Source organism: Vanrija albida, assembly GCF_041260175.1.
Source record: "Vanrija albida strain AlHP1 chromosome Unknown contig_5, whole genome shotgun sequence".
Taxonomy (NCBI): domain Eukaryota; kingdom Fungi; phylum Basidiomycota; class Tremellomycetes; order Trichosporonales; family Trichosporonaceae; genus Vanrija; species Vanrija albida.
The window spans coordinates 57,987-83,403 of record NW_027191424.1 but is presented as its reverse complement, the minus strand read 5'-3'; the positions used below and the strand labels follow the sequence as shown (position 1 = coordinate 83,403).

Genomic DNA, 25,417 nt, shown 5'->3' with positions numbered 1-25,417 from the left:
ACAACGGCTCCAACACAGCTTTGGCGAGCAACCCACTCACAACTTGTGGTGTTCAACACCAGTTCTGTCTGGTGATGCCGCCGGGGGTGGAAGGTAAGTCGAGAGACCCAGCTTCAGGGCTGTGGGATCTCCACGGGTGTGCTGCTGCGTCACCACAGAGACACTCGCGTGAGGACAACGATACGGGCTAGGCCGGGGGACGCCGACCATCTTGGACATGGTGTTTGTTGGCCAGCGAGCTTCCTATGATCGCGCGCTACTCCTGCAGACCAGTCCAACCATTGGCGTTGAGTACTCTTTTCATCTCATTCTTCAAGGTCTAAGCACCGCAAACCGGGAGATGGTCCAGGGCATACTGTGAGGCAAGGACAGTGGGGCGAATGAGGAAGCAGCCGTACGTGGTCAAGAAGTAATCGTTCTCGCCGCGGATCTCCCGGCCTGTCACCCGACAGGTGATGGTGAATCGGTCGCCGTCCTTCATCAGCTTCCCACCCGGCGACCAGAGCGAGGAGAAACACCAGCCGTCCTGGTTGAGACTGACGCCAAACGGCTGCTGGACCCACTCGCGGTCTTCGAGGGCAGCAGTATCCGGGTCGGCCACGGGGGCGGCGTTGGCGGCTGCTGCGAGGGCGAGCAGGACAGTCGTGAACTTCATGTCGAAGATCGATTGATGTGTGAACCTGTAGGTGAGCAATGGGCAGTGGCGGCATACCGACAGATGCCCTTATGTCTGGGGTGGGTTGGGGTGAATGTCAAGCTGGGGACTGTTGGGACCGGTAAGCAGACCTCGGTCTTAAGTATGTATCTCTTGAGTTCGACGCATTACCCCCACTGCGTTCCCTTCACGATGAGGCTGTACCCGTGTCAGAGTTTAGAGGGACACTTTCGGCGGTTGCGGATTGTGGCGATGGGGTCGAGTCCGGTGAGAAGTGGGCTGTATTGAGTTTGCGATGGTAGGAACGATGTCAGTACTTGTCGCTGCACTCCTGTTTGTGCTGCTCACCCAACGCTCAGAGTTGAGACATGTTGTTGATAGAGTTCATCTTGCTCTGATACCGTTTCAGCGTCGGGGATGTGTGCCCGCGCTTCTCATGCCCTGCGTGTTGGGTGATGGCCGACCAGGATCTGTTCTGTCCTCCGTTCCTTGCTTGCGACTACACTGTACCTGGGTAAGAGCCAGATCCTGCTAGGCATCTCAGGAGCGAGTCGTGGTTCACTGACCGTGTGTTCGCGCGCTAGCGGACCATACATCTGACTGAGCTTCAGGATGACCAGTCAGGAGTCAACTTGCCATCCGGCTCCCCCCCGCTCTCCTCGTTGGCCTTACGGTCACAACTGGGGCGAGCATCTTTCGCTGCTGGAGCCCGGTTGGCAAGCGCACAACGGCGGGCCTTGCCGCTCAGCCTATTGCCCCCGGAGAGCCACGGTTCGGCCGATGAGACCGTTGCACAGCATGAACGCAGCTGCTGTGATGTGAGAGAGGCCCATCAAGCGGAGGCGGCCCGTGAGTTGGCGTGACTCTCGAGGAGGCGGTGGGGAGCGTCAGTTGTGACGGGCGAGGGGACGGAACGCTCTGCGCACTGTGGCGCCTGCTGTCCGAGATCCAAGGGCACGGCAAGATGTGGTGTGGTTGGACCATGGTGTCGAGTGCCGGCTCGGGATGGTTTCATGCAAGCGATAGGTTGGAGATGGGCTTGGTTGGCGGAGAACTGGGCCAAAGTGAACAGGGTTGCTTGTGAGCAGCTGCGATATGGAGCCGACCTGCGAGATGTGGGTCCTCTTGCAATGGACAGCATACACATGCGTCCATCACGTGGTGATGAAGAGCTTAGCGCTTAGCCAGAGGTTGAAAGCAATGCTGACCGCACTGGCAATGTGACCGTTTGTCGGCTATCATCTGATGAGTAAATGGGCTGCGGCGTGGGCCGACGACACAGGGCATATAACCGAAAGTACCCGCCCACCGTCCCCACCAACACCTCACACTTCAAGTCTCCACCTCGCACACATCAGGCAGCAACCACCAAGCATACCTACACACAAAACGAACCCTCATCAAGTCAACACCATGTCTTCTTCCAGCCTCAGGCCACTGGCGTTGGTTGCGAGTGAGTCGACTCATCCCACGCTCACACCCGGCTTGGCTAACAATGGCAGGTGCGCTACCCCCGGCCAGGGGATCATCTGCCCGTGTGCTGGCAAGTGTGAGAAGGGCAAGTGCGACTGCCCTCAGTGCCCCGGCAAGCAGAAGAAGTAGCTGAGGGGTCGGTGGAGTGGTGTGGGTGATGAGTGAGTGAGTGGGTGGTGGAGAGTCGACAAGCAGTTGCAATGATGTTGAAGAGAATCCAAGATGCGAAGGGACACTGTGCGTCAGCCGGTCCGAGCCATCTCGCACTCACTGCATTCTGCTGATCGAGATTGAGGCAAGATTGCAGGCAAGAGTGAGCCCATTCCCCCGCACTGACGACGATCGATGGCGCCAATGTGACTCATCCTTGACACCGCATCCACAAGCATGGCTTCACCTCACCTCCGCCCAATGGCAAGTGAACGACACAGGGCGTGCAGCTGTGACTGAAGGCAGCCAGCCGTTGGGTCAACAAGCCTTGGAGGTCGAATGTGGCATACACGGGGTCCGCGAGCCAAAGGTCGATTGATCGTCGTCGACAGCTAACCCCGATGCTTGCCACGCCGATATGCTCGATTGCCTCGAGCGCACAACGGGTGTCTGCGTTGGGAGCACATCACCGCTCCGCACCACTCGCCCTGGTTGTCGTCATTCTGCAAAAGGCCGTGCGGGCGATCCTTGCGAGTACGCCGAGGGCGCCGTGGGCGGGCGCAGGCGCACGCCACGCTGCACGGTCGCCACCGCCCACTCGACTGCTCGCACTGGAGCGCCCGCGCCTCGCACAAGCACCCCCCTCCTCGTCACTCGGCACCTCATCCCCCATCCATCTCTCGCACGCGCACTCATCACATCACCGCCCCTCATCCGCCCATCCCCCTCACCCTCCATCTGCCCCCATGCCCCGTCACTGCCCACTCGCACCGCCAGAGCACCGCATGCACTGTCGTGCTGGCACCCCCATCCCATACTTGAACAACCTTGAACCACTTACTCTCTCACCTCTGCAACAACAACTCGCTCATACATCCACCACAGTACAGTCAAACGGTAAGCACCCCGACCACCTCGTCACCCACCCACCCCATCACCTCTTACTCCTTTCCCCTCCCCACCCGCCCTCTGGCCTCACCTCACACCACCAGATGTCTCGCCCCCAGGTCATTCAGGAAGACGAGGCTTCGGCCCGCAACCCCGCCCACCTCGACCAGGAGCTCAAGGGCGCTCGCGTCTGGCGCGCCGGCGGTATCGGCATCTTTGCCTACTCGCTCGACGGCGGCCTCGAGAGCACCAAGAACCGCGTCTACAACGACTGGAACGCCACGTTCGACGCCTGGCTCTACGGTGCCCGCCAGCGCACCGCCGCCTTCCGCAACGCCCGCCAGAACGGCTGGGTCGTCCCCCTCGTCCGCTGGGAGCTCGTCGAGGAGGGCCAGCGCATCCCCAACGACGCCATCCAGATCGGCAACGAGGCCAACGGCCAGCCCCTCTTCTCGGCCCGCGTCTTCCTCCAGGGCGGTGTCGAGGTCGGCAAGTGAGTCCACGTGCGCGAGAAGGAGCGAAGCTGGGTGTGATGTGCGAATCAGTAGGCCTGCGCGTCTCGCACGGTGCCTGTGACGCCGCCTGCTCTCCACCAGCAGCCGTTGTGACCTCGACGATGACGTTCGCTGACACCACGCAGGGCCGGTCACCACATTGGCGGCGCCGAGATTCCTTACTTCGGCGAGGGCAAGCACTTCCGCACCTTCGAGGTCCTTGTCGGTGACGGCTCGATCCTCCAGTGGTACCCCTTCCACCCCGGATGGGCTGACTCGCACCCCGGCGGCACCCAGTCGGTCGACGGTGGCCGCACTGGTGACGGCAGGGCCCAGCTCATTGCGCGCACCAACGAGTTTGGGTGAGTCGCGATGTGTGTCCGCTTGCAATGTGCTAATTAATCCCCGCAGTGGCATCCAGCCTGGCAGTCAGTTCCACCCACCCGAGATGTCAGCATGCTGACCGTTTGCAGAGTACATTGCCCGCGAGGACCACGCCTACGTCGCGTACGGCGGCAAGGAGCAGCGCAACGTCCGCAACTTCGAGGTCCTCGCCTTCCCCAACCTCTCGGTCCGTTAAGTGCCTTCGAGCTGCACCCCGTGCAAGGCTGTCATCATCAGTTTGGCCGAGGGGGCGTCTGGGGAGGTAACAAGTGTTACGGTGGGATAGTTGTTGGTTCATCGTCGTTTGCAGCATGCATGTCGTTACAGTGAGCAGTCTGTCGGAGCAAGCAAGGCGTCTTCAGCTAGGACCTGGGTCGGAGGTGGCCTGACCTACAGCAACTGGCCTCATACAACAAGAACCGGTCTGCCAACGCTGGTCCAGCTGGTAGCTCAGCTCTTGGCATTATGGTCGTATCCGCTGCGGAGAGGCGGGTGCCCCGCTTCGGGCGGTAATCTTGCCTCGTGTATGGCGTGGCCACAGAGCCGTCGCGTCCTTCGACATGCGAGGGCAGTCGTGGGGGTGTTTGTTGCTCTCAGCGGAGCTCACCTGGCCTGAGCGGAAGATGGTCGCGGGCGGCAGTCGAGGATGGCACATGCACAAACGCCGGTACCCTGCCTTGCCCTCGACGCTTCGGCGTTGGTGGAAGAGGCCGCGAAGCAGCTTGCATCAGAGGCTCCGGCCGGCTTGCGAGCAGTTCCCAGGCAGTCAGACGCACTCCCGAAGAGCGTGGAGCCGGGTCACTGATGCTCATGATTGCCACTCTCCTCTATTCGCCCTCGAGGAGGCTGTTGGCGAATGACTGTCCCGAAATTCGCCCTCAAGATAGAAGCTATTCGCCATCTTCAGCTCAGGAACAGTGATAAACCAAACCTAGATGTTCCTGGCTCACCTTCACAGTTCCAGCATGCCGCCAGGATCCCCATCTCATGGCAATCACCGGTATTCGGATGAATGGTGAGGCAGGGGCTGCGCTCCTGTGTGCTGGTGTGAGTGGAGTCGGGAGTCACCAGAGGTTGAATGCGAGGAGCACAGTCCGGCACCTATCGTCGGGATTTCCAACTTGACTTTGGCAGATATCGCTCTTGCCCGAAATATGAATGGGCGGCTAACTTGGGCGGCTAAGTCATACCCATTTGCCAAGCCATGGTCATCTGGCCTCGTGGCGATCATCCATTCAACATGCTCCGAATCAGTTCTGCTGCCAACAGACCACTCTGCATGCATTCTACCAGCTCTGAACAGCTCAGTGACGACGTGCCGCATGGTTCTGATAACGAGGCGAAAAAAGCCCGAAGGTGCCGACAGCCGCCGAGGTCAAATGGTGCCTGGCACGCGCTCGCCTCGGAGTGGCGGATTTGACCTCGCACGTCATTCTTCGCGACCCCGCCCACCACACTGCGAGGTCAAACATCGATCCAGAATCTGCCAAAAGCCATGTGGAGAGGTGTGCATAGTGACATCTGGCGTCGGCATCACGACACGATGAGCGCGGAGAATACAAAGGATGCGCGGTCCATGCACACTTCGGTTTCACTACTTAACTGGCGCTTTTGTGACTCAGCAGCAACCAACACCCCCCCGACCAGGCTCTTTACCACTCGCCTCACACAGCACCCCCACACACTCCAAGCCAACTACACCACCATGGCCCCAGTCGCTGTTCCCCTCGCCACGGAGCTCAAGGCGCCCACCGACGGGCCGGTCAAGCCGCTCCTCACGTCCGGCCAGCACGAGCCCATCTTCGACATCCTCACGCCCTACGACCAGTTCCCCCAGGAGGTCACTGGCCCTACCGTGTGGACCAAGGAGCAGTTCGAGTCCGACCCCAAGGCCTGGAAGTGGCGCTGGACCCCCGAGCAGATTGCCGACCTCGAGAAGGCCTACGTCGAGTGGGAGGCGACTGGCAAGTCTCTGCCCGAGATCAACCGCGTGAGTGCTGCGGCTACCAATGCCAAACCCCAGTCTGACAGCTGCAGGACTCGTTCCCCCTCTCCGACTCCATCCGCACCTTCCTCGCCGGTATCCGCACGCACATTGTCGACGGCGCCGGCTTTGCCCTCATCCAAGGCCTCCCCACCGACAACTGGCCGGTCGCCAAGTCGTCGGCCATCTACCTCGCCATCGGCAGCGTCATCGGCATCCCCGTCAGCCAGAACGGCAAGGGCCACATCCTGGGCCACGTCAAGGACCTCGGCAACGACCCTACCCAGATCCACAAGGTGCGCATCTACACCACCACCGCCCGCCAGTACTTCCACACCGACTCGGGCGACATTGTCGGCCTCCTCTGCCTCCACCGCGCCAAGGAGGGAGGCGAGAGCGACGTGGTCAGCGCCCACAACCTCTGGAACACGCTCCAGAAGGAGCGCCCCGATGTCGCCGAGCTCCTTGCCCAGCCCAACTGGTACTTTGACCGCAAGGGCGAAGTGTCCGAGGGCCAGAAGGAGTGGGTTCAGCAGGCCGTCTTCTACTGGCACGACGGCCACCTTGTCAGCCACTACGACCCCTACTATGTCCGCTCCAGTGAGTCACGCCGCCCACTTTGCGAAGCAGCCACTGACCCCACAGTCACTCGCTTCGTCGAGTCTGGCCAGATCCCCGGCCACACCGCTGCCCAGCTCGAGGCCACCGAGGTTCTCGAGGCCACCGCCCAGCGTCTCGCTCTGCACATGATCCTCGAGGTCGGCGACCTCCAGTTCGTCGCCGACACGCACGTCTTCCATGCCCGCACCGCCTACGTCGACCACCTCCCTCCCGCTCCCCGCCGCCACCTTCTCCGTCTCTGGCTCTCGACCCCCGAGGCTGAGGGCGGCTGGAAGCGCCCGTTCCCCGACTCGGCCCACATCCGCCGCGGTGGCATTCAGGTCAACAGCCAGCCCCACACTTGCCCCCTCGATGCCGAGTAAGCCGGACCCAGGCTCGCCATCAGGGCACCCGGACAGTGGCCAAGAAGCAGCCCACAAGATGCTTTTAGCACTAGACTTAAATGTATTGTATATTGACTTGCTTCTAGCAGTGTTCTTGTCTAGAAGGGGTAGCTCTTCTGCCGGATCTCCTCACCCTTCTCATCAAGCTTGACCCTTCCCGAGGCAATGTCATCGGCATGCGCCTTGTCAAGGAAGTCGAGCAGCACCGACTTGTACTTGATCGTCGAGTTGTACTCGTCCACGTTGGATGGGTATGCCTGTCTCGCGTCAGTGACCGCGAGTGACTGGCGCCAGGGGGTGCCACTCACGCGGACATTCGAGGCCATGCGACCCGCGACTCCTGGCTCCTTGGCAATCGTAAGCAGCGGCGTGAGGTAGGTCCGGAACGAGAAGAACAGGGCACCCGAGCGGGGCATGCGGCGCAGTGTCTGCCTCTCGACACGGAAGTACATGCCCTCGGCGCTAGCTGTCAGTCCATATCCAGCGTCGTGCTCACTCACCTCTTCAGAACCTCAGGTGTGGCTTCCCACTGAGGATCAATCACATTCGCGTGCCGCCTCTTCTCGGGTTCGAACTGAAGCGTGCTACCGTTCTGGAATGTGAACTGGGACCGATCAGTCAAGTGTTCTGTCGCTATCACAACTCACGTTGGTCCGCTGAACCGCCTTCTCCGGGGTCATCTTGAGGAAGTATCGCTCCATGGACTTGCGCAGGACGTCACGCCACCCAGGCACCTCGACCGGGCCATTAACGTGGATCTCGTGGAGCGTGCAGCCGAGCTTCTCGCGGAAACGCCAGTGGCCTTGGGATCAGCATCCCGACAAGGCAGAATCGCTTACCCTGTGTGGCAACATGGCCGGCCTGGAAGATGTACTCTTGATTGTCGTTCTCACACAGCATTGCCAAGTCCTCAACCGTGAGTTCTAATGTCAGTAGGGATCCCGGACCCAACCACTCACGTCCGGCGACCTTCATGGGGTTCCAGTCGTTGCCCTCCTCCCGCTCGATGGCATCAAAGTCCCAGACATCGCCAGTGACCAAGTTGTGGACCACCTTGACCGCGCCGTCCTCGACATTGACAAAGCTGTCGCCCCACGTCGACTCGTCCGCAGGAGCGTATCGGCGCCGCTCAACGCGGAAGAGCTTCGGGTACCGAAGGGCAAGGAAGGACGCAGTTTCGCAGAGGCACTCGAGCGCGGCGTCATGGAATCCAGCGCGCGTCTCTGTCGTGTTGTACTCGTCGTCCCGGGTCTTGAGGGCGCGGAACTTCTGCAGGTAGGTGTATCTGGCCCGTCAGCTTTGGTGGCTTATCACCAGTCGCGATCGACTCACTTGTGGTCCAGCTGGAACCACGACTCGAATGGCATGTTGGAGATGCCCATCGTGACTGGATGCTTGTTCCATCGTACAGGGCGGTACGCAATCTCGTCCGTGTCCTCGAGCACAAAGCCGTCGAGGGGTGGAATGTTGGCCTGGAAGCGTACTGGCTTGCCCGAGGAGGTGGATGACTTCTCGCTCCATCCTGCTCCAGCCGATAAGGCCGGCCGGGAAGCGGCGTTTGCCGTACGGCGCCGATGGTAGAGATAGACAGCTAGCAGGAGAACGAGAGCACAGCCAGCGAGCGTGATCATGATAGTGGTGTACAGAGCATCAATCCATCTTTTGCATGCTCCGATTTTATCAACGACGGCGGGTCGCGATAGTCTGACTCGTGACGATCCTGCTGTCGAGCCGCGGCCAAGCTCGGGTGCTCGGTTAGGGGCGGCATAATTGGTGGCCAAGGCCGCCTCCACCAGGGCTCCATTGCCTCCACCAAGGATGTGGAGCCGGCAACCCGATCAGGTGGGGAATGTTTGATGCAGCTGATGACGCACCGCATTCCTTGGAGCGCGTATCGTTGGCGCGCGGGATGGCACTTGTACGAGTTCCGTGAGATCGGAGAGAAGACTGGAGCAGAGCTGAGGTACCAGCCTCCACTATCGCCAAGGTCTCCGCTCAACCGCCTGGTAGAACGCTGCCGCTTGTTGGGATCTCCACCTGTCACCCATCCCGGGTCCTATGTGCCAATTGGCCATTGTTCGTCGTCGACTCACGACGCACCAGTCGAAGCATAGAACACCAACCACGAAGGAGGCTTGGCGGCCGAACTCCATTGCCGAAAATGCCTGAAGTGTTCTCCCGGGTAATCCGGACTTTGCCGGCTGCTCGTGTGACATGCCCACCACGAACAATGCTGTTTGCCGAACTGATAACTGCATACAAACTACGACGCATTCATTCACAATCTAACCCACATTAATTGCCTACACTTGCGTCCGACCCGGGAGAGATGCACGAAAAGGCACTGATGCCGCCCTTGGCATACGCCTCTTTCGCGCTCTCGATGCCCGCATACATGCCTAGGGCGGAGAGGCCGAGGCTGCAGAGCGTCTGGATCAACAGCCATGTCTTTGCCCACCAGTACCGCTTGAACCCACGGCGCCAGCGTGATAGATCGCGCCATGTGTCCACGCGCTCGGTGAGAGGGTCCTTGCCCTCGACCAGCCGTCCTTGGTTCGCATCACCTTCGAGGGCATCGGTTTGAACCCAGTGACCCAGGAGCAGCAGTGGGGGGAAGGTGAAAGTGAATTGCAGAGTGCAAACGGCTCCCACAATGGTAACCAGTGCCAAGAGGTCGGGGACGGCCGCACCGACGAGCCACGCTAGTCCCCAGTAGAAGGTGACGGTTATCGACCAAATGAGGCCTCCCTTGCGCGAGTGGAGTGGCGGGGCTTTGAAGTACTCTCGGAGCACATTCTGGTAGAAGACTTTGACGCCGATGTTGGCGTACAGAAGCGCTGTGATGGACATGGTGAGGACGTTGATAAAGTTGGTGACGGCCTGGAAGACGATGCTGGTAAAGTTGATCATGGGAAGAATGGCGGTGTACTGCCCTTGCCTGTCAAAGTCAGCGCATGCTCGAGAGCCAGTGTGCGACTTACATGGAGTAACAGAAGAGGCCAAAGGTCATGTACATGAGCCAGACAAATGCCTGGGCAATGAACGCGCTCTTCCAGAAGTCTCGTGGGCGCCGCATCTCCGTCATAAACTCGGTGAAGATCATCGCACCACCGTAGCTGAAGATGGCGAGCTGTACGCCAGTGATCTGAGCGTACCACCCAGAGTTGTAGCTTGGCGTCCAGCCGGAGCGCTCGATCGGTTGAGAAAGGTCCTTGTACCCTGACTGGCTAGGGTCGGGCGGGTAGAGTCCGGTGGCAATCATGGTGAGAACCATGACAGTGATGCTGAGCCAGATAGACATGTTGGTGAACCAGGCGACGTTTCGGAGCGACTTCATTTGACTGAGAAGGAGGCCGGCGATGGCGAAGAAGCCATTCAGGCCGAAGTAGCAGAATGCGTCCGAGATGAGGGCCGAAAGGGTCTGGCCGTCGCCAACAAGAATGATACCGACGTTGAAGATGAGCTGGATCGACTGGAGGATGTTGAAGACATGGCGTACCGCCCGTCCAAACGTTCGCTCGCCGAGGTCGCCATAACAGGTGATTGGAAACTCGGCGCTGTCGAGGCGGAGATACAGGCGCCACAGGATTTGGCCTGACAGGAAGGCGAGAAGGAAGAAGCCGGTGAAGACGAGAATGCCGGGGCCGTAACCCAGTTGCCGGAAAGTCATCGGCGCGGTGATGATACCCAGCACATCTGCGGTGATAAGGTAGAAGACTGTCTGCCACCCCAGACACCGAAGCATATGATATGCTGTCTCGCGTTCGCTTGCAAGTGTCTCGGCTGCTTCAACATCTTGGTGCGCTTCCAGTGATGACTCGGGGGTTTGGACGCCAACAAGGGCTCCGTCAGACTTGTCATCAAGACGAGTTGAGGCAGTGTCCGTCGTCGCATTGGATGTTTCGTCGGCCCATGTGCCGATCCTCGTTCGAGGGAAAATGGGAAGCGGCGCGGCAGCGGTTGTGGGGATGGCAGGTATCCTATCTTGTCCTGGCGAGTGGGGGAGTACAATGGCGCCTTTTCGTCGCGTACATTTCTTGATCAGTGCGATCCAGGGCGCGTCGGGGATGGGGCGTTCATCTGAGGCCTCGCGTGCGCGCTCTAGCGCTGCGTGGTGGAGGTAGACTTCGAGCGGATGCGCATTGCGTTTATCTTCACCAAGTGTCAGCAAAGAAGCTTCTCACGCGACCGTGAGGGAAGCAAGCACTGGGCACAGACGGCCTTGGTGCGAGCAACCCCAGCGGTCGGACGGGGCCCACATGGAGCCCAGGGTAGGGCTTCGCGGGCTATCTCCACTCACGGTCGTAGAAGTCGTCCACTGTGAATGGGTCTGCATGCTCGATTTCCTCGTTTCCCGGATCCATGAGATGCCCGCTCTCTAGGTGCTTGCCGTCGCCATCCTGGGGCAAGTGCTCATGGCTGCTGGTGTCGGTGTGACGGATGACTGGAAGGACGGAGCCTTCAATGCCGGCAGGTTGGTGGAGGTCCTTTTCAGTGGTCATGGCGGCTGCTCGAAACACGGGAGACGGTGCGCAACGACGCGCTCTCCACTCCCAGCCAAGGGGCACAGTATTGAGAGCGATGAGCAGTAGGTAAGGTGCGAGACGAGGAGAAGGGGAGAAGATCTGAAGTGTTGTTGGAGCTCGACCTCCAGGCCATACATGCTGATGGATGGACCTCCACAGTGTGTTGCGGCTGCGGGCCCGTTCAGGGGCCGGATGCGGCCCTTGGGCGGAACCATTCAGTCCAAACAGGCGGCTTGAACCCTACTCTGCGGCGGAGCCTCTGCTCCTATGCCTGGCTTCGGCTTTGCCGTCTTTATGAACGGCGGCCCTGGAACTGTTCCGAGACCGCACCAGAACGCGACGCGGATGTGGGCAGAACAAACGCGAACCGAATGTTATGGACTTGCTTACATACATCAGACTCCCGCATTCATATACATGTGCGGCCACGGTGAGCGTCCAGTGCAGCTTGGCAGGTAGAATGCCAGACCCACTGCGTTTTCAGAGTGAAAGGAGGTCGTTCCTCGGGATGAGGTCGCTGCGGCTGCGGTGGCGCTCCTCACGTCCCATAAATACATCTTGCTGACACCTCGTGACTGTGAGCTCCCAAGGGTTAACTGTAACCTGCGGCCCGCACCTCGTCGCACTGGCCGCACGGCACGGCTTCAGTGGCCAGCGGCGACGGATGGTCACTCGCGGCCCCTTGTATTGAAACCGTCCATGCCATTGCAACCCCCTTCAGTCAGGAGGACGGCAGCCGCGGGCAGGAACGTGAAACCGAGCCCAAGGCGGGTTGTGCTCGTCGGCGCCACATTCACTAAATCCCGGCCGCTCTGGCGGGGTTATGGCTAAAAGTGGGGGGACTTAACAAGGGACACCGCGTGGCTTGTCTCTACCCGCTCGGCATGCTCGGCACGCCACCCGGAGTCTCCATCGATGTCCTGCCCAACGCCCAACGCCCAACGCGGGTTCACGACTCCTTAACCCGCAATCCCTTGGGCGAGATGCATACACCACGTTCGCATGCTCTTGGCGCTGACTGATGGCTGGAGGAATGTAGCCGCCAGCTTACGATTATCCTGAATCTACCACCTGCTCTTGACAGTGGAATCATGACACACGGGCGGCAAAGCCTATCCGATTCCCGCGGCCGTGAGGCCCCGCCAAGGTCGTCCCGGCAAGTTCGGCACCCCACCGGAGAAGACCGACGCTATATATCGGGTCGCGAGTCGGCACAGGAAACATGACCCCCTCACGTTGACCACTTTGTCTTTGTTCTCATCTCCGCCATGGGTACCCGTGGGGCCTCGGTCTCAACAGCTATGTCCGAGATGACAGTCGATGCCGCACATCCGGGCTCGGCAGCAGCTCCTGTCGGCAATGGCCGCGGACTGGCTCGCAGGCCATGGCGACGATGGGCCACCCCGTGGGCGGCAATCCGTGAACATACGTACAAAGGAAGCGGAACCGATCAGGACCCGTTTGTTGTCGACTGGCTTCCAAATGACCCAGAAGATCCATACAACTACCCCGTGGGATACAAGTGGACATGTACACTGATCGGCAAGTGGAGAATCGTCGCTCACGCTGACATACGAAGCTGCCACAGGAACGCTGGCGGTGACAATGGGCAGTTCAGTTCTCAGTGGCGCCCTTCACGGCATCAAGGCAGACTTCCCGGAGTATAACAACATGGTCTACATCACGGGTGTGTCTCTCCAGCTCGAAGATGGTTGGGACTGACGAATAGTCACCGGCATCTATCTTGGCGGCTTCGTTCTTGGGCCTTTCCTCTGGGCACCCGCGTCAGAAGTGTACGGCCGTCGAATGGTGTACGCTGTCACCTTGATCCCATTCACAGCCTTCTGCGCCGGCCTGTGTGGCTCCAAGACTATCACTGCACTGCTTGTTCTTCGCTTTTTCGCTGGGACTTTTGGTTGCAGCTCTATGACGAACGCCGGGTGAGCCCAGTTCGGATCCTCGAGTTACCAAGCTGACCTGTCAAGGGGACTCATCTCCGACATGTTCAGAGCAAAAGATCGAGGCCTGGCAATGGGCGTGTTTGGCGCAATGCCGTGGCTGGGGCCCGCCTTGGGTCCGATCGTGAGCAGCGGGGTCGATTCAATCGCTATTCCAAACGCTAACCCCAACGCAGGTCGGTGGCTTCTTGTCCCCAATATCGTGGCGATGGGCGGGGGCGGTGGTTGCTCTGTTCGGAGGCGTGCTTGCTCTTCTGCATCTCCTTTACCTACCCGAGACCTATGCGCCTGTGTTGCTCCGAAAGAGGGCGAATGCCTTGTCGGACGAGACCGGACAAGTGTACCGATGTGTCTACGATGCCGCGAAGCCGTTCTCAACACGGGAGCTCATCAAGACTCAGCTCAAGGTTCCTTTCATTCTTCTGTTCACTGAGCCCATCGTCTTTGTGTTGTCCATCTAGTGAGCCGCTGCAACTGAAGACATCGATACAGGGACTTACCAACCCAGCCTCGCCTGCATCTTTTCCATCCTCTACGTAGGTAGCGTGGTTTGCAGCTTGTGCTGATCTAGCCAGCTTCAGTTCACATCCTTCCCGATTGTCTTTCAGGGCGAGCGGCATTGGTCACCGGGGATCTCGTCTCTCGCTTTTCTTGGAACGTCAATCGGTTGTAATATCGCATTGCTGTACATGGTGTTCTGGGGCAACCCCGCATACGCCAAGTCCCTAAAACAAAAAGGATACCTGCCACCGGAAGCTCGTCTCCCATCCGCTGTCATCGGAGCGCTCATCATCCCGTGAGTATCATGCGATGGCATCTCTGACCGTTCAGGATCGGACTGTTCGTCTTTGCATGGACTGCCTCGCCAGCTCGGATTCCTTGGATAATATCGATCCTGGCGACTATCCCTTTCGGTGCTGGGATGGTCCTTGTCTTCCTGGCGTGCAGCAACTATCTCGTGGACGCCTACCTTCCTACCGCCGCGAGTGTGTTGGGCGCGTCGACAGTTACGCGCTCCATCATGGCTGTCGGTGAGTTGAAGCACACAGCATTGGGCATGACCTGACGTTCAGTGCTTCCCCTCTTTACGGTTGACATGTACGATGCCCTTGGCGTAAACTGGGCCTCTTCGGTTTGCGCTTTCATCTCGCTGGTATTTGTGCCCGTCCCGTTGTAAGCCAAAGATGACCTTACATTCACTAACATCTAGCCTGTTGATGATGTACGGATCGAAGATCCGTCGCATGACCAAGCATGGCCGAGAAGCCGATGATCATGGTCTAGAGATCGCAGCTGCACGGGCAGCTGCCATTGCTGCCGACCCCGAGGCAGGTCAAGTCGACGCCGACGAGAAGTGGGGCACAATCGGCGAAGATGTCCGCACTCCCATCCACGAGGAGGATGATCCGATGAGGCAAGCTGCCATGCCCAAGAGCCCTCCTCTGGGTCCCTGAGAACACTGGACTATCCGCAGAATCGGACACCAACTATCTGTACCTCTATCAAACGTCATATGCATCTATTCAACTGGCAGACGATGGTACTAGGTCCCCTGGGTCTTGTGCCCACCAGAATCCACCGCACAGAAGCCATTCGTCAATCACAGCGTCTGGCGCCCGTCCTTCAGCAACCGCCTCTTCCATAGCACGTGTTGTGCGCTGCTGTCGACCCGAATCAGCGCTGTACGCAAATAGCGCATGCCATTGGGAGGGCTGAAGCGCGTACGCATCGGGTGATGCCAGCTGGAGAATGAGTGAAACGAGTTCGAGTGGGAGGAGGGCGATAGGGCTCGAGGGGGCCTTGCTGTCACCCGTGCATTGTGCTCGGAGGAACACACGGGCAGGGGGAAGAATGGAGAGGACTGCTTTTCGGACTCGAATGGCAAGACTCTTATTCCTGTGAAACGCTAGCCGTAGTCTCCCGGTAGGGTTTGGACGCTCCATGAGACTGAAGAGGTCGACAAACGGTGCTGCATCGTAGCCGCTCACAGTCCAGACTTTCTGAACTGAGCCGTTGGCCTCGATCGCGTCCGCTAGGGGCTCGAGGTCGCGCACGGTGCACTCGCCCCTGTCGAGTCGAAGGACTCTCAGACCGGCACTTCGTGGGGAAGCCAAGTAGTCGGCGAGGATGGGGACTGTATCGGGCGACAGCTTTCCGAAGATTTGCAGGGTGTGAAGGCCGCGGATCTCGAGAGTTCCCAGCAGTGCGAGCAGGGCGGACGAAGTCGGGGGAGGGGTGAAGGTCACGGAGAGATGCCGCACCGTGCAACGATTGAGGGCGACGACCAACCTAGAAAGGGACGATGAATCGAGCTTCAAGTAGATGGGTGACGGCTGGGAAGTTCAGCATTGCAGGAGGGGTGCATTCCGTACCATACCGGCATCATCTTCGGCTTGACTCAGCACCGGACGCGTCTTCTGCTTGGGGTGACATGCTGGAAGGGGCCGTATTCCCTCGCCCAACAACCAGCTCTCAAGCGGCTCCAGGCCATGACGAGGGGCAGAGTTCACGGCGTCCTCTCCTCCGGGGCCCCCTTCAACTGCCTGGTTTCGATTGTTGCGAGGCCATACGAGGCCTGGAAGTTGGGAGTGAGCGTCAAGAGTGATGGTGAATGGCTCTGGCGATGAATCGTCCCCTGCCAGAGGATTGGAGGTCATCCCTTGTGCTTAATCGACATTGATTGCGCCGTCGGTGTGCTGATAAGCCGTGCTGCTGAGGTTTGTGTAAGAAGCAAGGAGACGAAGTCAAGTCAACAACCAAACGTCATCGTCGCTGTGCTGCGGAGGTGTGAGCGGGGGAGTCAACCTTATTTTCACCCCCCGTATAATTCCCATCGGCCTCTGACGAAGCTCGCTGTCATTAATGCAATGCATATGAAGCCATGCTCCGCGACGTAATGAGAAAGTCTACACGCTGAGATGATCTACTGAAGCCCAAAACCGTAGCCCACGACTGTACAGACCTGAACGGCACCCACTGCCAATGGCCATCCGCTGTCGCCCTCGCACCCCTCCGAGCCGCTCCTCACCGCTCGCACCTCCAGCCGGTGACGCCGCTTGTCGAACCAACAGCCGTTAGTACGGCTCATCGTTCATCCACCGCTTGAAGCTTCGCACGGGGCTTTGGGCATCAGCCTGCCCGAACGACGGTCGTGGCCCAAGGCGGCGCATCGACTCGGGCGTCTCGACACGTTCCCAAGTCTCGAACATCGAAAGGTCGTCCACGATGTCGTCCACGACTTTCGACACCTTTGATTTGCCGTTGGCATGACCGTTGGTTGCAGGGAGGGCTTCAGGGACGGCTTCCTCCTCGTCGCGATTCAGCATGCTGACCTCGAGCTCTAGCAGCCGGGATTCGACGACATCCTCAACGCTGACCATTTCAAGCAGGCAGCTGGGATCGACAATGACGACCTTGAAACCTTGGGTTCGTAGGCGGCTGATGGCTTCGCGGAGCATGCGCCTCGCAACCTTGTCGAGGTGATACACGCTCCTAAAGTCGAGGACAAAGGTGTACTTTTTGGCCGAAGTTTCGTCGCTCCGCTCCGTAAGGACACGAAGTACGCGTTCCGCCGAAGTAAATCGGATCGTGCCTTGAAGTGACAGAACACCCGCGGTAGGGCGCTCAGCGATATCGATGGCCTGGACAGCGGTTGAGGGCGGTGCGCGTAGGAGGTAGTATCGGCGGACGACGCTATGCGCGGGAGCGGGAGCGCTCATGATGTGGAGTCCCATGTCGTCACTCAGGCGTTTGCACATCCGTACACCACGTAACGAGGACCCATGCTTGTCGAGACGGGGCGAGAACGTGGCGATCCCAACTTGACCAGGGAGAGACCCGATGAGGCCTCCCCCGACGCCCGACTTGGCAGGGAACCCGACGGTCGACATCCAGTCGCCAGCGCCGTCGTACATCCCACATGACATCATGACCGACAGCGCCTGCCGGACATTCTCTGGCTTGATCACTTGCTCCCCCGTGATGGGCTGCACACCACTGTTGGCAAGAGTTGCAGCCATCAAGGCAAGGTCGCGGCAAGTGACCTTGATAGCGCACTGTCGAACATAGCCCCGAACGACGTCCAACGGTCTGGCCCCATCAGCGGCTGCTCACCTCATAGGGAAACTCACCTGTCCTGAATCACCCTGTAGTTGCGCAGCATGTTGGCGATGGCGAGGTTTCGGTAGGCAGTCTCAATCTCAGACTCGTAGACGGCCTCGTCCACGCTGAGGTCGCGTCCGGCAAAGGCTGACATGCCGCTCAGGATGCGTTCGAAGCGTTCCTCAGGGCTGATACCGGGAGGTCCAACCATGGTGTGCATGGTGATTGCACCAGCATTGATCATCGGGTTGAGCGGTCGGCGGGTGTCGTGTTCCAGCGAGAGTTCGTTGAAAGCTTCGCCGGAAGGCTCAACCCCCACGCGCGCGACGACGTAGTCGATCCCATGCTCCTCCAGTGCCAGCGCGTAGACAAACGCCTTGGAGATCGATTGCATCGAGAACTCGACATCCGTGTCACCGACGCCGTAGACCTCGCCGTCAACGGTCGAGAGACACAGCGCGCATCGCTCCGGGTCGGCGTCGGCGAGCTCGGGGATGTACTGGGCCGTCTCCCCGGGGTTGTCTTCGGAGCAGTAGTTTAGAACCAGCTGAAGGTAGTCGGGGATTGGGGTCCTCATACGACGTGCTGGTCGAGGTTGAGAATAGGGGTGGGTTAGGTGTAGAGAGAAAAGTTGTGTACAAGAGTTCTGAAACTTGACGACAACTGGACGGCTTGCGGCGTCATCTGTTTTGGTTTGGGTGCGAGCGGAATGGACGCCGAGAAATGGGAAATCCTGCCAGGTCCGCCGACCTTAAGCGAGCCCCGTCAGTCTGGGTAACTGTGGGGACCCCAGTGCGGCGCGCCGTTGATCGGGGTTGTCGGCCGGCCATAATCGTGATGATGTAAAGCAGGTATGCGGTAGTGAGCGAGGATGCTCTGATGGCGCGCAAGACGATTGAGAGCGTGGAGGAAGAAATATCGGCTACAAGAGAGTTTTGATCTCTTGCGCACGGTCCGATGATAGGATGGGACGAACACTGAGGCCGCCGGAATTAGGAGTTCCGGGCTAAATCACCGAAATGCCAGGGTAGGGAAGCCAGGGTGGCGAAGGAAGTAAATTTGTAATGGTCAGTGACCCCTTGAAATAGCAAAACCTATCCAGCCTGAGCTCCGACTTCGGGCACCCTTATTCGTCTCGTATTTCCTGACGTCTTTGCGTTAAGCACAAGTCTCCCGAAGTCTACTTCAAATGGATTTCACAATTCTGTCCTCGACCCGTCACACAGTCAGCATTCATCGTTATCGACATACGGTCGAGTACACAACCAGCACGCGATGGATCTGACCTTCGCAGCTCGGCCTAACGCTGTTGAACAAGCTTAACGCACTGCCATGGAGTCGAGATTGGAGTTGCGAACGCTGAACGGGATGGACCGTGCGTTCGCCTTTCCCCTTACCCACAGAGCATTGTACCCTGCGGCAACCCTGACCGATGCATCACGTCTACAAAGTGATGCCTTCAATCTGTCGCCGGAGTTCGTCCAAGTGCTACGCGCTCATCCTGCCGGATCCTGTTCACCTATTCTCCGTCAAAGAGTGTCCGTTCACAGACGACCCCCGCCGAACCAAACAAAACGTTCGGTTAGGGCACTAGCAATGGCATGCCAGGCGGCCGTCTCGTTCCATCCACCGACGACCGCGTAGAGCTCCTCTACAACCGGCCTTGCTCGCAGACCCCGCCTGGACACGACTTCGCCTTGCTAAAAAATAGCCTAAGCGTCGTTCTCAGGCGACCAACCGCACCGGGTCAGAGGAGGTGGTAAATCAACTCCAAGCGGCCCGCATGGGTGCCACGGCACCAGGGCAACCACATCCCAACCCCAAAACACAAACGCGAAGAACACATTGTCCACGTTTGCAAGGCCAGCTGGTGACACGCACTGGCGTCCGGCTCTACCATGTCACTCCATTCCGTCCAATCACTGACTTCGATATCCAATTGCTGGCGATACACAAACGCCCCTTCATACTTATGGGCCAACCTCGTCATTTCTGTTGAGAACCGAGAGTCCTTTGCACTCACGCCTTACTGCCTGGAGGTCCGATTGACTGACTCAGAGCAGCTGTGTAGTTCGTGTGGCCCACCACTAGCTTCATCTGATACTATGCTGTGCGGGGTTCACTGACATTGCGCTCCTCGGTCGTCAGCACGATACACCATCAATTATACCAGCTTAGCCCACACGGGTGGATTCGCGAAGAAAGGACTTTTCTTCCGCCTCAGTGGGAGGGTGTGTGGCATTATGTACATGTACACCCTCTGCAACAACCGAATCGACGGCTCCGTTACGATGAGCTGACATGCCATGTACATGTACTGTACCCGCATCGCCTGGAGCCCTGGAATTGTACCTACGGTATCGCTAGAAGTGGGGGAGCCCCGGGGATTTGACGAGTGGCCCGAGGTTGATCGGGGCGGTAAATGGCGGCTGCCTACTCGGCGCATTACGTGGAGTGACGGCTAAGAGAGGTGCATGGGGTACGGTGGGGATGTATCTTACGGCTACGTACTGAGTTGTGCGTGGGCACAGGAGCAACTGATGGTTTCATGAAGCGTGCGCGGTGGGCAAACTGACAAGGGCGGTGCGCCATCAGGGATTCTGCCAGTCAGCATCGAACCGCGTGTCCGCATGACCAGGAGCTCCGTGACCAGGGCGGCCAAACCACACTACCGCAATCACCAGACAATATAAAAACGACTTCCGCACTACCCGCCGACCCGGTCTTTCCGAATGTACGAAGAGTGGGCTCGCACCTCGATGAAGTCTGTTGACAATGCGGTAGGCTCCATTCTCAGCACGTACTATGCGTCCTTGTCCACCGTTTGTCACATTACTGAGGCCAAGCCATAACAGTGATGTCGAGTTCCCCTAAACGCAATTGCTGACCTCTTTAGTCCTTCCACCAATAGGTAGCCGAACACCTATGAGCACTGTGAACTTCTTGGAACAAGCCCCCAATTGACCGCACAGGGAAGAAATTGCAGTGTCCAGACTCAAGGAGGGTGTATTGTTCGGCAGACACCTAACGTATAATCCACAGCGATGCCCATTAACTCAATTGAAGTCCCTCCCCATCGCCGTGCTTGGTACAGCTGAATTTCTCAAGAGCGACGAGCTCGACCCTTTCGACAGGGCACATCGACCACCACGCGACCCAGCTTCAGCCCATAACGCCTGTAGCCCAAGCTTGCATTAAACCCGCTCCGCCATACTCGTCGGTCGAGATTATTGTATGTTACTCTAAAAACACCGGGGTCGCGGAAGACAGCCGTTGTGCCGATGAGCAGCTGGAACGACGACGTCGACGCTGAGTTGGGACCACAGCGCCAAGTAGCTTCTCGGGCCACGTCTGCGCAGAGCGGCTGCCAGGGCGATCAACGGTGTAGTCAACAGTGGGATTGGGCTCTCGCGAGGCTGACAGGCCGGGGCTCGATACCCTGGAGTTTCAGCCGGGGCTTCCGGTTACCCGGGGCTTCCGGTTACCTCATAGGCAACACCAACACCTCTGGGATGCTCTCGTCCACACCTCTGGGATGCTCTCGTCCACACCTCTGGGATGCTCTCGTTCAGGGGTAAGCCGCGGTGGATAATCCAACTTGATGAGGACAGAGCGAAGCTCAGGGCATGCCTTTCTCAGCTTAAAGCGCAAGCGGAGGTAGTGACGGCGCACAAGAGGGCCGCCAACACGCACTTCGCCTTACTGGTAAACTAACGCGGGGTCCTCAAAGACCGACGAAGAAGAATTTATCGCTGAGCGCTATGCGCAGGAGTATACCCAGCTTGATATGAAACAGCACAAGGGCCCAGCTGTGAACACAATCTGCCAAGCTCGCTGAGCGCGAGGCTGACACGGAAACCCGACGTGCTCAGAGACCTATCGCCAAGGAAGGCTACAATGGCCGATTCCGGGACAAGCTGGCACTCATCCACGTGGAGCTCACGAAGCTGAGGGAATCGTCTCTCAGCAATGCGCAGACGGGGGATGGGACCACTCGCGTTGAATGGCGTGGAGCGTCTACAGCGATAAACTGCATTAAGAGGAGGAAATTCTCATTGCACAATGTCCGATGGAATCAATTAGCAAGGAAGTGGCGATCTTCTGAGAGCTGGGAGACCCTGTCGCACCATTGAATTCATAAGGACAGGGGGCGGGCTTCGAAATTAAAGGACAGGGGGCGTCCTAAGGGCTTTGTTCGGGGACAGGGGGCGGATGTATGTCAAGGACAAGGGGGTGGGCTCAACCAATGACTGTCCGCTACAGCGCAATATTCAGGGAGGATAGACGTTCACAATTCACTGGCAATCCACTGGTGGGTGCTGTGCGATTGATCGCTGATTCCTCAGGGGATCACACCACGCTCCAACACCAGCGTCAAGTCTACATCCCTTTAGTGTGTTCCCGGCGTTTGAATTTTTCTGCTGCAGCTACATCATGGCGAGCCAACGTGAGCCAACGTGGGATGATAGAGAATGTCGATGTAGGTGGGAACTAACGAGCTGAGGTTACCTGCCCCATGTGCCTTAGGAGTGTCCGCCGCCACCGCAGAAACTTCACTGGGCCGCCAACGCCAGAGCGTCGTCGCGTCCGAGGGTCCCGAAGGGAATGACTTGCGCTCACAATCCCTAGAGGACAGGCAACGCTACGAGGCTCCATTCGGTATTCATGTTGCTCAGGCGTTCCGTGACGCTACCGCAGCTGGAGGTACCTGTTGCCAAGCGTTTCCAACGGCGAATTTAGGACTCGGACGGTGCTCCACTTGTCGCCCGTGACATATGGACATGGTGACCATTGAGAATGAATTAGATCAACCCAGAACCCGGTTTTGGAACCTCCCTTGAGATTGAGGAAGCCCGACTTGGTCACGTCAGATGGCTTACCAGGGCCCGCGGTTCCATCTCCTTTGGTGACAGCTCCGGGCGCCCGCCAAGACCATGGCGGCCATCCGGGAAGCTCATGCACTCTGACCACCCTTGATATGAACCGTCAACATCATCAAGTCCAGACAGGCCACGGCCCCAGGTGTACACCTAGCCTTTCTCAGCCACCGGCGGCTCACGATTGCGACAGCTGCTTTGGTTTGTACAATTACCCGCGGCTTATCCCCAATACCTCAACTGAGCTCGGCCGCGATGGCCGTTATGGAGCACGAGGATTGGATGCTTTGCGTCCCTGACCGCATCGCGCTCCCTCCCGTGCTGAGAGGCCCACCCGGTTTACATGACCTACGTTCTAATTGTTATGTACCGAGCCTCCCTTGACGTTTAGTTTCATGGTTCTGCTCACTTCGTTCTCTCCTATCTCACTCAAGCAGACGTAAGGAGTCGGGTGGGCAACACTGGGACAAAACAGCGTAGCCGACGCTTTGGGGTGGGACTCCGTGGTGAGCGGGGCGCACAGTCGTTATGAGTCGCCCGGGGCACCCTCCGAGGGGCCCGCCGGACCAACGTCCGAGAGGGTGCCCAGGGCGCAGCCCGATGGATGCGTCAGATGCGACCGAGGGGATTCGTCGGACGTGACCCGAGAGAGAATCCGATAAGGGTGGCTGTACCTGCCCCGGGGAGGGCGCCGGAAGGATGACCATATGTACGCCAGCGATTCCAGGACAATCTGGCTGGGATTTACGACCCTCTTTGCTTGACGGAGAACAGTACGCCTCTAGCTGACGGGACGGTGCCAGCGGGGAGGGGGGCATGTAGGGTGTCGGTCGGGAGGGAGAGTGCCATTGTGGCCGGATGGTCCTCCGGTCATGATGGCTGATGACTATGCACCTTCGATCCCAGATACCCCTCCCCCTTCGGCTGCCGGCAATAGAGGAGCGGGTGCTGTTGAAGGCAGATAGCCACGCTCCTCAGGCTCTGGGCGGCGCAGAGAGCGGTTCGGAAGGCCCTCAGGTGATTGTGACGGGGCATTGACCCCGGAAGAGAGTGACTGGAGAAGCCCCGGTGGTAGGCAAGAGAGACGCAGGAGAGACCCTCCAACGGCACCTCAACGTCTAGCGAGAAGGTTTTGAGTTGGCCATGGTAACGGCCTTGGGGGTTGATGCTTGCAAGCAGAACCGGAATCCGCTCGCGGGGTGAAGAAAACTCCTGTTCTGTTGGCGGCGATGGACAGCCCTCCGGCCCCAGCTGCCGAAGAAACATACTCTCAACGGATGAGCGACACCGGGGATCCCCCGGCTTCCACGCGAAAACCTGACGAATAAGATCAAGGAGACGAGGGCTGGAAGGCGCTGGGGGCTCCGGCGACTGGGTGGGTGACCGCTCGGACGAAGGTAACGGGAAGGGGAAGTTACCCCAGCAACGTCGGTGAATGCTCTGCCGACGTCGGTGGGGAAGATTCCTCAGTGAGAGTGCCGTGGGATACGCCGGGGACCTGTAGTTCCTCCTAGGGCATGTGCTGTGTCTTGAACTGCAGCTCTTGTCTTTCTCCAACCTGCTCTTGTCTCTCGCCGGGCGGCTCGTAACCCAGCCACAACATGCCAGCTGGTCGCTTGCGGCTCTCGCCACTGCTGGAACTCGCTGGTTAAGGCCATGTCCTCCTTGTGGCCGCCGTCGCGGAAGTCGGACATGTTGCTCGTGTCCTCACCGCCGCCATACCAGTCGAACTTGTCAGATTCATCCTCTCCGTAATCTCGAGCCTATACCATTATCGATGACACTTACCATTTGGGGGGGCTAGGCGACGACTGCTGGTTGTGGCGCCAAAAGAAGCCGGGACGCACACTGTATACCACTCATTGAGGTATTGGATTAGATAGTTCAACCGGCCAGCGTGGAGTACCGCGGCAAGATGAGTTCAGGATGCCATAGGAGTCTAGCTATGGACTAACTGCCGGCTCAGATAGCTGGGTTGCCCGCCCCAATAAGGTCTCCAATGCAGAGTTCTCATGGTACTGATGGCGAGGCGGCGGCCCTTGTTCCCGTGTCCTCGACGTGCCAAAGGCTTCCAGTCATAGTCGCGCCGGCGCTCTCCGCGGAACGTCCCACCTCCATCTCACTGGAACTTCATCACTCATGGCCCGCACAGCACAGTCCGCCGCCGGAGAACTCCCTGCTTTGGGTGCCGGAGCTCCAGTTGTCACTCTCTACATATGGAGCGCCCTCCAGTCCCGTTCACGTGCTCATCCTTGGGCCTGTTTGGCCTGTTTTCCTGTCGACGGTTCTTATGTGCCCACGGGGAACGCAGGGTGGCATCCAACCAGGGATCAAAGGCAGCCGATGCTCACATCAGTAACGTCGCTTGCTCCCACAAACATGGCGGCGCCTCTGGAGCTGTAGTAAGGATAACATGGCGCACCGAGGAGAGCCCGTTGACCGGGTGAGTGGAACCCCCAAATGTCGAATCACTAGACCTGTGGCCCGGTCACTCGAGCTGTCGAATGACCAAGACCCTCTGGTGCACGGAGGTCAGCCAGTATGTACCACTTCACACCAGGGTCAATCACGTCGCTCACTCGAAATGATAGACACAAGGACGCCGTCTAAGCCGTGGTAGATGACGAGCACCGTAATCACAGAGAGGACATGCAAGAGGGATTGGTAATCACCACGACGATGTCGAATGCGGCAAGTCATCGAACCCATGCTGGACTCCACGCCGCGCGTGGATAGTACCTCCGGTGGGCCCAGTGCGGTCCTACCGGCTAGGGTGTGGTTCAGCTGAGCGGCCGTGACCGTCGGTGATCTGCTGTGCCGATGGCTTTGGTTGATGAGATAGATCGTGTGCGCTGAACAGCTGTCAGACATATGCAGGCGTCTCACAAGTGAGGTTGACCGATACGTAGTGCAGTAGCTGTGT

General features: G+C 58.8%; 8 protein-coding genes across 8 annotated transcripts; 3 read left to right on the top strand and 5 right to left on the bottom strand.

Moving 5' to 3' along the window:
• Window positions 1–319: 319 nt before the first annotated feature.
• Window positions 320–655, bottom strand: Q8F55_006130 (uncharacterized protein; the record flags this gene model as incomplete). Its single annotated transcript, XM_069354599.1, has 1 exon — window positions 320–655. The coding sequence occupies one exon, from the start codon at window positions 653–655 to the stop codon at window positions 320–322; it is 336 nt and encodes a 111-aa protein (XP_069206670.1).
• Window positions 656–3,270: 2,615 nt separating this feature from the next.
• Q8F55_006129 (uncharacterized protein) lies at window positions 3,271–4,240 on the top strand (the record flags this gene model as incomplete). Its single annotated transcript, XM_069354598.1, has 4 exons — window positions 3,271–3,659; window positions 3,807–4,022; window positions 4,072–4,088; window positions 4,134–4,240. 4 exons carry the CDS (start codon window positions 3,271–3,273, stop codon window positions 4,238–4,240), a joined length of 729 nt encoding a protein of 242 aa, XP_069206669.1.
• Window positions 4,241–5,749: 1,509 nt separating this feature from the next.
• Window positions 5,750–7,011, top strand: Q8F55_006128 (uncharacterized protein; the record flags this gene model as incomplete). Its single annotated transcript, XM_069354597.1, has 3 exons — window positions 5,750–6,034; window positions 6,082–6,628; window positions 6,674–7,011. The coding sequence occupies 3 exons, from the start codon at window positions 5,750–5,752 to the stop codon at window positions 7,009–7,011; spliced, it is 1,170 nt and encodes a 389-aa protein (XP_069206668.1).
• A 119-nt stretch (window positions 7,012–7,130) lies between these two features.
• On the bottom strand, window positions 7,131–8,663 carry Q8F55_006127 (uncharacterized protein; the record flags this gene model as incomplete). Its single annotated transcript, XM_069354596.1, has 7 exons — window positions 7,131–7,289; window positions 7,341–7,494; window positions 7,533–7,636; window positions 7,680–7,834; window positions 7,872–7,955; window positions 7,992–8,317; window positions 8,365–8,663. 7 exons carry the CDS (start codon window positions 8,661–8,663, stop codon window positions 7,131–7,133), a joined length of 1,281 nt encoding a protein of 426 aa, XP_069206667.1.
• A 664-nt stretch (window positions 8,664–9,327) lies between these two features.
• On the bottom strand, window positions 9,328–11,534 carry Q8F55_006126 (uncharacterized protein; the record flags this gene model as incomplete). Its single annotated transcript, XM_069354595.1, has 4 exons — window positions 9,328–9,970; window positions 10,014–10,728; window positions 11,065–11,184; window positions 11,333–11,534. The coding sequence occupies 4 exons, from the start codon at window positions 11,532–11,534 to the stop codon at window positions 9,328–9,330; spliced, it is 1,680 nt and encodes a 559-aa protein (XP_069206666.1).
• A 1,629-nt stretch (window positions 11,535–13,163) lies between these two features.
• On the top strand, window positions 13,164–14,970 carry Q8F55_006125 (uncharacterized protein; the record flags this gene model as incomplete). The annotated part of the gene is made up of 9 exons (XM_069354594.1): window positions 13,164–13,245; window positions 13,288–13,498; window positions 13,544–13,640; window positions 13,693–13,976; window positions 14,025–14,052; window positions 14,092–14,312; window positions 14,348–14,547; window positions 14,590–14,689; window positions 14,727–14,970. 9 exons carry the CDS (start codon window positions 13,164–13,166, stop codon window positions 14,968–14,970), a joined length of 1,467 nt encoding a protein of 488 aa, XP_069206665.1.
• Window positions 14,971–15,406: 436 nt separating this feature from the next.
• Window positions 15,407–15,891, bottom strand: Q8F55_006124 (uncharacterized protein; the record flags this gene model as incomplete). Its single annotated transcript, XM_069354593.1, has 3 exons — window positions 15,407–15,412; window positions 15,505–15,849; window positions 15,889–15,891. 3 exons carry the CDS (start codon window positions 15,889–15,891, stop codon window positions 15,407–15,409), a joined length of 354 nt encoding a protein of 117 aa, XP_069206664.1.
• A 699-nt stretch (window positions 15,892–16,590) lies between these two features.
• On the bottom strand, window positions 16,591–18,194 carry Q8F55_006123 (uncharacterized protein; the record flags this gene model as incomplete). The annotated part of the gene is made up of 2 exons (XM_069354592.1): window positions 16,591–17,605; window positions 17,647–18,194. The coding sequence occupies 2 exons, from the start codon at window positions 18,192–18,194 to the stop codon at window positions 16,591–16,593; spliced, it is 1,563 nt and encodes a 520-aa protein (XP_069206663.1).
• Between the last annotated feature and the right edge of the window lie 7,223 nt (window positions 18,195–25,417).